General features: G+C 37.5%; 1 protein-coding gene across 1 annotated transcript in view; it reads right to left on the bottom strand.

The window, feature by feature from the left end:
- LOC140234475 (uncharacterized) overlaps positions 1–12,255 on the bottom strand; it is a 44,842-nt gene that overhangs the window by 25,334 nt on the left and 7,253 nt on the right. Inside the window, 5 exon segments of the mRNA XM_072314518.1 lie at positions 2,430–2,638; positions 5,890–6,015; positions 8,033–8,180; positions 8,570–8,775; positions 11,512–11,637. Of these exon segments, the coding sequence (XP_072170619.1) occupies positions 2,430–2,638; positions 5,890–6,015; positions 8,033–8,180; positions 8,570–8,775; positions 11,512–11,637 (815 nt within the window).

Below are 12,255 nucleotides of genomic sequence, written 5' to 3'. Positions count from 1 at the left end.
ATATATATGAATATATATATATATATATATATATATATATATATATATATATATGGTGAAAACTTTGAGCAAAGAAAATGGGTTTTCATCGGGATTCGAACCCGAGACCTCCGGATTACTAGACCGGTGCTCTACCGACTCAGCTATTGAAAGCCCTAGATCGGTGTTCGTCCCAAACCCTTAATTCTCTTTGATCGTGTGATCAGAAGCTATAGTGTGTGTATGTGTGCCACACATACACATAGAGCATCGGTCTAGTAATGCGGAGGTCTCGGGCTCGAATCCCGATGAAAACTCATTTTCTTTGCTCAAAGTTGCCATTTATTATTTGTTTCTGGTCAGTTTTCCCTTTCTTGTTTCAATTCATATTACAAAAAAAAAAAATAAAAAGCTGCATCGCTTCGGTGATCCCTCGCATTTATTCCAAAGTTGATTTACGTCCTTTGGGTCTATATCAGGTTAATGTGTGTGTGTGTGTGTGTGTGTGTGTGTGTGTGTGGCACAAATACACACACCATGAAGCCAATCTCTCGTTTGAAGAAGCTACACCCCTGTAGACAATACCAGTGTATATCTTGGCAACCAAGGACTTAAAAACAAAAGATGTAAAACACCTGTTTCTTGACCCTGGCCTAATCTAAGCATCAGTCACCCGGGGTCACCCGCGAAAGGAGGAGATTGTTTTGGTTTTGGCATGGGCTATGTAGCTCCATGGTGCGCGTGTGTGTACGTACCTGTGTATGCATGCATTGTCAGCTTCGGCAAACTTCTACAATGCTCTCCTTCTTATTCCTGTATTTTCGTTATTTATGGGTCAAATTTTTTCGTTCGAAATTTAAAATGGATGACCATAGAATTTTTCAATAGAATATAAAATTGAAAACTTTAGAAAGAATAGAGAAAATTGAGTTCACTTTGAATGGTCTGCCACAGGCAGATATCCTTATCATGCTCTTACGTAATATGACAGCTGTTGTAGTCATTAAACCCTGGCTTGGCCTCCAGGTTTGCCACGCCTGAGTAGAAAGTTATTTTGCAATGGGCAAATACAAATCCCCCCACTTCTCAAACGAGGACTCGTTAGGGGGGTATAGCACCCTATCAGCTTCGTTTGCCAATGGGGTCTCGTCTCAAACGGGGGTTTGACGGCATGCTATAGCATCTGACCACACGAGCAAAGAAATTAAGGGTTTGGGACGAACACCGATCCAGGGCTTTCAATAGCTCAGTCGGTAGAGCACCGGTCTAGTAATCCGGAGGTCTCGGGTTCGCATCCCGATGAAAACCCATTTTTTTTTGCTCAAAGTTTTCGCCATTTATTATTTGTGACAGTGCACCTCAAAACGAACATAAAGTCGCACACACTGATTTTGCGTGAGGACTGAAAATAAGTGAAATGGGTCAACCTAGCCGAACTTGACTTTTTCATATTTTCTGAAAGAGCGGGTTTTCTTTTACATTATGCTAAAATTTGATAACATAAAACGGGCAGGAAGGTGTGGTTTTTTAGCAGTTTATCTCGAACATTTTTGGTAGAATAGTGTGATTAGGTGTGTCTTTAGAATCCCTTTTTCATTTCTGAAAAACCTTGTCCACACTCTTCACTTTCAACTCTAATAACTTTTGAAAGGATTGTGCTACTGCTTTGAAAGTTGGCATTAATTACGGACAGAATGTGTTAATGAGGCATGTTTAATTTCAGATTAATTTGATAATCCCTTCATTGTTGTTACTCTGGTGGTTTACTTCCTGTTTTTTGTCCCATTCATCGCACAGCCAGCACGGTTTGGTAAAGATTAAGCGCTTGAATAGACACTGTACTTTAGAGCCTCTTTTCTCAGTTCACACTTTTCCTGAGTTGGTGCTTTCTTTCCAATGTTTAGATAGGTTAAGAGAGTCCATTTGATTTGAGTTATACATCATTTTAAAGCTTAAAGCCTGCTCTTTCAGAATATGGTCTTAACTAAAAATTCATGTCTGGCGACTTTTTGTTTGTTTCGAGGTGCAGGGTCACATTTGTTTCTGGTCAGTTTTCCCTTTCTTGTTTCAATTTATATCAGTGGGGAGGGGGCTGATAATGTAAATCATATCCAACCGGATGTAGTCATGCATTCTGTCGGTCATCAAAATGTAATAAATAGTGAAAATATGACATTCCCTTCTGAACCTGTTCGCTGCATTGTCCATGGGGAGAATTGGTCTTGCGTTCTGGCAGTGACGTAGCCGTATCAATCATGCCGATGAGCCAATTTTTGTGGGCGGGGCATAAACTGGTTGTATATCAACGTCTAGTGTCAAAAAATAAGCCTCAATTTTCATCTAGATTGTTTTTTTTTTTTCTGCAGACCTCGTTTTCAAGTCCAGCTACGAAATGAGCGTGAAAGTATGTATCATTACATAGGTCCTTTAAAGAGTGGAGTCAGCCGTACCCGAGGTTGTGTATTGTCCCCGATAACATCCAGTAAAGTTGTCCCACCGTCAGGTCTGTACTGCAGTTTGTAGCTCATCACCCACTGGTCAAGATCGGATCTACCCTGGGTAATAACTCCGTGGAGCTCATAGTCGGTACCTAGGTCGACTTGGATCCACTGGACGTGGTCGTTTCTTTGCGCTGACCAGGCTCCCGCCTGCCCTCCACCTGATATTCAGATTGCAAGGTGAAATCAGAATAGATAAAGTCTTATTATTTCTTCGTCTTCTTTTCTCATTGAGGAATACCCCCCCCCCAAAAAAAAAAAAAATCAATATATCAATAAAACATAAGACAAAATAAACAAAAAACAAAACAACAATATTTTAATCGCTAATTATGATTCTTGTGTTCCTCTCCGAAGACCTCACCATTCTAATTATAAAAAAGTGCCACGACAACCATGGGTTACAAAATCTCTTCTCAGGTCCATTAACCGCAAGAATAAATTTTTTCGTAAGTATCGTAAAGATCCATCCCCTTTAAACAAATTGAGATATGTTCGTTATCGGAATATATTGACATCCATAATACGTATAGCCAAGCGAAATTATTTTTCCCGACAGTTTGTTAAATATAAATCTGATGTGAAGAGTACGTGGAAGGTGATTAATGAGGCGCTCAAACATAAAAATAATACCGATTCTCCTAAATATATTTCAGTGGACGACCGCCAGATTAACGACCCGGTCATTATGGCGGAATCTTTCAATGAATATTTTGCAACTCTTGGTCCACATCTTGCCAGTAAAATCCCGAAATCATCAATTGGATTCCATAGATACTTAGGTAATAGGAATTCTCAATCAATATTTTTTGAACCTATTGTTGAAGAAGAAATTATAGATATTATTACGAATTTGAATGACAAAAGAAGTTCAGGATAAGATGGAATTACAAATTTTCTTTTAAAAAATGTTTTAAGCGAAATCATTACTCCTCTTACCTACAATTCTTGAAAGGGTGGTTTATACACGGTTATTAAAATTTCTCACAAATCATAACATTCTGTCAGATTCTCAGTTTGGTTTTAGAAAACATTACAACACAACCCATGCTTTACTTACTTTTATAGACAAGGTAGCTCATACTATAGATAGTTTTGAACATACAATTGGAGTTTTTCTTGATTTTTCTAAAGCTTTCGACACGATAGATCACGAAATCTTGTTTTATAAATTGTGTCACTATGGAATCCGCGGGACCCCCTTAGAATGGTTTAAGAGTTATTTAACAGAAAGAAAGCAATTTGTTAATATCAATAGCCATGATTCGCAATTAAAGCCTATTTCATGTGGAGTCCCGCAGGGCTCCCTCTTGGGCCCACTTTTATTTATCTTATACATAAACGATCTTCCAAAATCATCGCAAATTTTGTCATTTATCTGTTTCGCCGATGACACTAGCTTGTTTTTTTCACATCGAGACCCTAATGCATTAACAAATATGATGAATACTGAGCTCAGGTCTGTGCAATCCTGGATTTATGCGAACAAATTATCTTTGAACGTAGAAAAAACTCATTATATGGTATTCAGTAATTCCTTGAATGTTGTTCCATATGATATCAAAAGAAATGATTTATGTTTAAAGCAGGTTAATAATACAAAGTTTTTAGGGCTTTGGATTGACCAAGAATTATCCTGGAAAACTCATATTAATTTTCTAATAAAATTTTGTCTAGAAATATTGGAATCTTGAATAAGCTCAAACATTTCTTTCCTGTTCATATTTTGCAGAGTATATATTCTTGTTTAATATCTCCACACTTTAATTATGGAATTTTGGCGTGGGGAAATGCAATTCACTCATTACTAGATTCCCTTCTCCGTATTCAAAAGCGTGCAATACGAATCATAAACCACGCCGGATATTTTGCCCATACAAATTGTTTTTTCCATCAAAACAGAATTCTGAAAATTCAAGACCTATTTTATTACAATGTCGGAATTTTCATGTATAAACTAACAACTAATGAATTACCATCTGCTTTTTATCCACATGTTCAAAAGGAATCGTTCTATCCACTGTTATCCCACTCGCCAGAGTGACGCCTATCACCTTCCTCGTACTCGCACTATTTTTGCAAAGAAAACAATTATATTTACTGGACCCAGATATTGGAATGATCTCCCTCTAGATATCACTTCTTCCTTATCTTTATTCACCTTCAAACGCAAATTAAAACAGTTATTACTTAGTGGATACACACTACCAAGTTTTTAGCAACCCTTTTATGCTCCCAGTCTTTTGTCCTTGTCCGCAGCACCAAGTCATTCAAGTTATTTCATGGTACCGATACATCTTTTAATAATATAGCATTTTTGTTATTCAAACACTGCGAGATTTGTATGCAGTCTGGTTTGTGCGATATCTATGTGGTTCATTAGTTTATTACTCATCGATTTTTTGTACTTGTGTAATTTTAGTTGGTCAAGACAAACATATCCGTTTCTCCGTGTAAAATTATATGCCTATGAGCTCGGGAACCTACAGTTTTACAAGCTTTAAAGCTTTTATGTAGGCCCCATCATATTTCTTATACTCACTAGTGACATTTTCACACAATATGATCTTGTACATTTGTGTCGAGTATATTTTCTTTTTCTTTTCTTCTACGATCAAAAGACATGATTGTATATATTTTGTATTCTTGTTTTGCTGTCAATAATTTTGTAATGTCATCATTGAGAAATGGAAATATGAAATAAATTTGAACAACAGACAAGTTGTGCAAGGACAAGCTTGATTAAATACATTATGATTATTTGTCAGAATTGTTTTAATATCAGAAAATTACCATTGTGTTTGTCCGTGCGTAACTTGACAGAAAATAATTATTACATTCCAATTGAAGTAAGATATGCTATACATGCATGGAAAGAAAAACAATGATTTATGTCCTTCCTACTTGCTTAAAGTGATAGTACAATTTAGGTTTAGGTGAGGGTATAGCCTTTTGCTTTTTGACAAAATACATAGAACTACTTTTCTGAGCATACGATTCTAGGAGGACTTCAAAATCTATGATAAGAATATTAGTTTTGGAGTGTTTGTGATATACCAAAAGAAAAAAAAAAGTAAAACAAAGCGATCCTAATGAAAGATGGGTCTCGATCACATATATTACTATTGAATTGTATCTCAGCCATTTCAAAACCAATATTTTCATAAAAAAAAAATGTGATTTCCTCTAACAATATTATAATTTCTATATGCTTTTTAATACTCTATAAGAGGTTTCTCACTTTCTCAAAAAAAAAAATCATCAGAAACGCTTGAAACAGGTAGCCTCATCTCAATCGAAACTGTACCATCCCTTTTATCTTCAGAAAACAACGTAAATGATCGAAGTAGGTCTATACTCGACGGTATCAGAAAAGCAAAGATGAGGAGTGAGGTAGGGACAGGGTACGTACCGGCAACTTGGTTAAGTCTCGCTCTGTTAACACGGTGATTCGCATTGTAGCATGTACTCGAAGACAACATGGCGTCCGTGATCCTTCCGCTTTCCATACCGAGCTTGATAGGTTCGAAGCGTTGACCTTCGAGCACGACGGTAACAAAAAAAAAAAAAAAAAAAATCAAACAAAATCAGACCACGACGACATTTCGCATTTTATGTCACAGTTATGCGTACTTTCATTCCAAGAGCATCACTGCAAAAATGCTAAGGAATGAACTTTTCTTTTTTACGACTAAGATTAAAAATTGATCTATTTTAAGTTAAGGCATTCATCCTCGGTATATCAAATTTTAATATCACAAAATCAATAGATGAAGAGTTTGTTTGCAAAAACCGATAAGTCCATTTTTGAAGATTTTGAAGTACGGTCTCTGTCATAAAGTACAAAATAATACCTTTTAAATGATATATTGGTCACTACATATAAAGGTATATTTTTGAAGTTACGGTCAAAAGAAGCACAAATTTTCTTATTATTCTCTTTATTTTTCTTGACCTTTAATCGCAAATATCTCCATTTGATAAATATGGACTTATCGGTTTTTGCAAACAAACTCTTCAGATATTCCATGGTGACTAGAAATTGCCACTCTGTGCATTCTTTTCTACGTTCTCCTTGTTTAGCTGAAGAGCGAAGTCCACTGTGAAATCATGTTGACGTGAAGTATCAGACATCATTCTCGCCAATAAGTGATGTGTCATGTGTAGAAAAGATTCACTGTACATTTGCATGCGCTATTACTAGGGAAGATTGAAAATACATGTATAATTCAGCAAGAATGTATATAGGACCTCGTTGGTGTAATGTTCACTCCACACATTTCTTACTGGTTCACTTAATTATCTAGACATGTATACAGTCTAAAAACATCCGGGTCACAACTGACCCGGAAAGGGTCCATTGGGGACACACTCAGTTCCGAGTCAGAAATGAAAAGGAATGGGGTCAGATATGACCCCATTCAGAGTCATGAATTGGGTCAGTGTGACCCCTTTCCAGGTCTTCGTGACCAAATTTCAAGTCATTTTTTTTTTTTTTTACCAAAACGGGGTGTGACCCCCAACGAACCTGTCTGGGTCAGTTCTGACCCGGATTTTTTTAAAGTGTATTATCTCTTACATGTATTTTTAAGTTGTACAGCAATCGTGTTCAGGAAAATAGGCAATGGAAATACATAACAAGCTGCAGCAAGCTGCTAGATTCTAGAATTCTATAGATAATAATTTTTCATGTGACTTGCATTCCGCACGTTACATAACGATCTGACGTACACTCATGTTTGGAAAAACGCAATCTCACAAATTCTGAAATCCATCGGGTAAACATTTAGACTAACAAACAGATAGTCAACGTGACCAACTGGTTACTTTACTATTATTTAAGAAGACTACTGCTCTAGTAACTGATAAATTGCCGAAGTAGATATCACAGTAACCTGAGTGGGTGGAGCCAAAGGGAGAACTAGACAAAATAGTTGAGTGGGTGGAGCCAAAGGGAGAACTAGACAAAATAGTAATTTAACAAAGTGGATAATATTAAATGAGCTGGAGTCAGAAAAATATGTGCTTACACGATGTATTCATAGACGGAATGGAAATAGACTAAATGCAGTGGCGGATCCAGAGGGGGCGCAAGAGGCGCACGCCCCCTTTGTTTATCGTTAAAAACAAAAGAAATGAAAAGAAACAAAAAAAAAATGAAGCCCGGAAGCGGCGCCAGAAATATTAGTTGCGCCCCCCTTTACGGAATTCCTGGATCTGCCCCTGCAATGGATCTCATATTGAAGTAGACAAACTGGTAATGAGGGTAACTGGCAAATGGACTATTTAAACTGTTACTAGACAAACTGGTTTTAGACAAAATGGGATCAGACCATGCTCGTCGAGATCAAACGGGTATTAGACGAAGGGGGAGAACACCAGATCATAAATTACCTGTGCGTACGTGTAGCTTAAACTGGTATGAAAGAAAGAAGTCTCTTAACTTTCAGAGTACCTATATGCATTTGCAATTACATAAATTCCTTTCCTAAATCCCCTGTGGTAAAAATGTACGGTTTTCTTACCGTTTTATGAACTTTCCCTATACTCATTACCTCCGACAGGGCCCTTGCCAAGTAATTCAAACCGCATGCTGATGCCATTGTTCCAAGTTGCTGGGAGAATGCGGATAAATCGGGCAAGAACCGATCTCGCAAAGCGGTTTGTTACCTTCGTGTTGCGGTCTGTGTTCGCTGTAAATGTCTAATAGAAAAGAAAAATGTGAAGCCGGTCATTTTCAAGCAATAACTTGATACTGAAATCATTCCAAACAATGAGTAGCGACACTTTGTTTGTTATTATAGTCTGTTCAACATTGGTAGTATACTTTCCGTCTCTCTCTCTCTCTCCCTCTCTCTCAGGTACACACGCGCACACACACACGGGCACACACACAGACACACACAGACACAAACAGACACACACAAACACCCATGTAGAGTATGAAGTGGTAGGCAGAGTCACAAACAAGTTACAAGTACTCATTCCAAATAGCAAATGTGTCGCAAGGTATCTTAAGATCAAAGTCCCCCACCCCCAACTATCAAACGAGACAGGAAAGAGAGGTAACATGTACAAGGCCAAAATCTTACCTTTGCATCTCCATTGCAGTCCAAGATAGGAGTGAAAGTATCTCCGTCCTCGCTGTAGGAAACTGTATAAGTCCTTACCCATTGACCGTAATCCTGTCGACCCTGTGAGATGATGCCTGTCACCAAGTAAAATCTGTTCAGGTCCACTTGGATCCATTGGTTAACATTACTGACTTTGGCGGACCAGGCACCTGTCTTTCCACCACCTGTTGCACATACAAAAAAAAAAAAAAATGAGCAAGGACACTAATTCAAATATATAAAAAAGTAACAAATCAGAACAAAACATAAGGAAAAAAAAAACGGCAGATATCCCCCAAATCTATCGCCACAAAAGGCACGAAAAACAAATCTTAGGGTTTCACGAATCCGAACTGCGAGTACAGCGACTTTCAATTCAATTCAATTCAATTCAATTCATTTTATTTCCATACTTCTCATTTGTGGACATTATAACAGAAATCAAACAAGTTCTTTCACCTTGTAAACAATGTGCAAAACACAACAATATACATGGTGATAACACAGTAATTATATGTAATAACTGGTCAGATTCGAAATCGAGATGGGGTTGATCAAAGAAAAGTATGGCGAGACCTACATGAAAGCAAGCTTGTTTGGTTGTAAGCCCCGAGTAATCAGTGTTTGTGAAAAAGAAACGGAGAACGGATAGTAGAATAGACCAGATGATGTAAGGGTGCCAAATAAGAAAAAAAAAACACAAAAAAAAAAACAAAAAACTATTACTGTGACCGAGATATCATTGGTTTCAGGAGGACAACACGATTTGCATGATCATAAAGCCTACTTCGGTATATACATAATGTACACTATAAATTGTTGTTGCATTAAAGCTATCGCCAGGATTGATCAGTAACACACAAGAAGTAACAGCTATGTACAGCTATCAAGCCATTTGGTGTCCGCCGTCAAGCTCTGTATAGAAAGCTAGAGAAAGAAAGAGAGAAAGAGGAGGAGAGGGAAGCGAAGTAGAATGTGGAATTGATAATGATGAATTCGGAGAGCCTGACAGCAAGACCTAAAATGGAATCTGCAGCGTGTTGACAAGAAACACCAGATCAGGAAACAACGCCGGCTTATTCAACAGAGACATATGGAATCCAGCTTTTCATGTTGTATTATTAAAGGGAGTGTACAGTTCTGGTCAAGGTGAGGATTTAGTTTTTAACATTTTGCAAGAAATTCAGAAACCACTTATGAGATGTCAAAGAGCATGCAATTCTAAGGGGAATCAAAAGTTTGTCTGATGAAAATCGGATTTGAAATGGCTGAGATATTCAAAAATAAGGTGAAACAAAGAGATCCTAGTAAAAGGCATGGCCTGTGGGCTTTTATTATTATCACTTTTTTGGACATCTCTGCCATTTGAAAACCAATTTTCATCAAATAAACGTTGAATCCTTCTTAAAATTACGTGCTCTCTGATATTTCATAATAGGTTTCTCATTATTTCACTTAGGACTGTTCAAAACATGAATCCCCTCCTAAACCAGTACTGTACAGTCCCTTCAAGACACGATATCTTTAGTATTTCTTTAGCGGCATCAGTCATCGTTGAGTAGTTAATTCTCTGCTAATACTTTGAACAATCAACATTTATACTGATCATCATTACCGTTATTTTTTTTAACATGACATAATCACTGTAGTCGCCCTTACTGCAATTCGTGATAGATTAGCTACCACAGGCATCACCATCATCATCAATGTTATCAACATTCTGAAAGTACTCTAGTCTTCATACATTATCACGTCGGTTCTCTTGGTAACCGTGTTTTGAATTAAAAAACTTTTTTTTTAATTTCATGGGAGTTTATTTTTGATTATGACTCAAAGAAGTTTAAGCGTAAAACACTCTTATTTGTATATTGCACATCAAAATGGCACGTTTTTACATTTCTGGGCGTCCAATGCTTACACATTCACGGTTGATATGCCAGATTAAATATTTCAAAATTGCACAAGGGGGGAGGGGGCAAAGAGAAGGAGCTTAGCGGGTGAGGTAGGGGTAGAAGGGGATGCCCCCTCCCATGTTACCGAAATCTTTTATATCTATGTTGGAAAATTGTGTAGTTTCATGTATAATTTGTGACCCTGCATCTCAAAACAAGCAAAAAGTCGCCAGACATGAATTTTTAGATAAGGCCATATTCTGAAAGAGCAGACTTTAAGCTTTAAAATGATGTATAACTCAAATCAAATGGACTCTCCTAACCTATCTAAATATTGGAAAGAAAGCGCAAACTCAGGAAAAGTGTGAACTGAGAAAAGAGCCTCTGAAGTACAGTGTCTATTCAAGCGCTTAATCTTTACCAAACCGTGCTGGCTGTGCGATGAATGGGACAAAAAACAGGAAGTAAACCACCAGAGTAACAACAATGAAGGGATTATCAGATTAGACTGAAATTAAGCATGCCTCATTAACACATTCTGTCCATAATTAATGCCAACTTTCAAAGCAGTAGCACTATCCTTTCAAAAGTTATTAGAGTTGAAAGTGAAGAGTGTGGACAAGGTTTTTCAGAAATGAAAAAGGGATTCTAAAGACACACCTAATCACACTATTCTATCAAAAATGTTCGAGATAAACTGCTAAAAAAACACACTTTCCTGCCCGTTTTATGATACCAAATTTTAGCATAATGTAAAAGAAGACCCGCTCTTTCAGAAAATATGAAAAAGTCATGTTCGGGTAGGTTGACCCATTTCACTTATTTTCAGTCCTCACGCAAAATAAGTGTGTGCGACTTTATGTTCGTTTTGAGGTGCACTGTCACATTTTACTATACTTTTTATTATTTTTTTTAACTCTTAATTATATGAAATTCCCCCATCCTCGATCCGTCAGTGGAGATGGGTAGGGCTGATATAAATAGTGGGAGAATAATCATAAATTGAGAGGAAGACGTAAGTGAGGCTACCAGCAACAGTGTCCACACGAGCTCGTGCTGGTCCATGATTCGCGTTGTATTCACTCGAAGCAGTGATGGCGCTGTCGGGAATTTCACCATCTGCCATACCCAGTGCTTTCTCAGGACCTTCCACCTCTGCAAGAATTTAATGGCAAAGGAGTTTAGACATACAGACGGAATATCGAAACAGAAGGCCCATAGTCACGAAGTGGTTCAAATTTAAACCATGAACTAAAATGTGCGTGAAATACACTGTAGGTGTGTCTCTGACATGCATGACATGCACCTATTGACGCCCGTATTTGTGTCCATACTTGGACGTCTGCTTCAGAATTTACAGTAGTTAGGAAAAAGGATAAGAATAATCATTTTCAAAAATCATTACATAATCATACTAAACGAGGGCAATATCATGGCAATTTCAAATCACAATGCATGACTGGATGCCCAAGGAAGCAGGACGAAAAAAAAAGAAAAGAAAAGAAGAAGAAGCATAAATTCTACACAGGTGAAGCAAGCAAGTGGACGTGGTAAAATATTATGATATGGCCTGGCCTTGAGGGGATACGACATTTATTGCCTGAACTAGAATTATATTGCCCGAGTCGAAGAGGAGGGCAATACAATTCTAGTTAGGGCAATTAATGTCGTATCCCCCGAAAGCAGATAGTCCATACTTACTCATTTCAGGCATCTTGAGCAGCAAAATAAATCATTAATGTAAATTTTAACTATTTTCCCCTCGACTCCAGC

Source organism: Diadema setosum, chromosome 10, assembly GCF_964275005.1.
Source record: "Diadema setosum chromosome 10, eeDiaSeto1, whole genome shotgun sequence".
NCBI lineage: Eukaryota > Metazoa > Echinodermata > Echinoidea > Diadematoida > Diadematidae > Diadema > Diadema setosum.
This window is presented reverse-complemented; position numbering and strand designations above follow the sequence as displayed.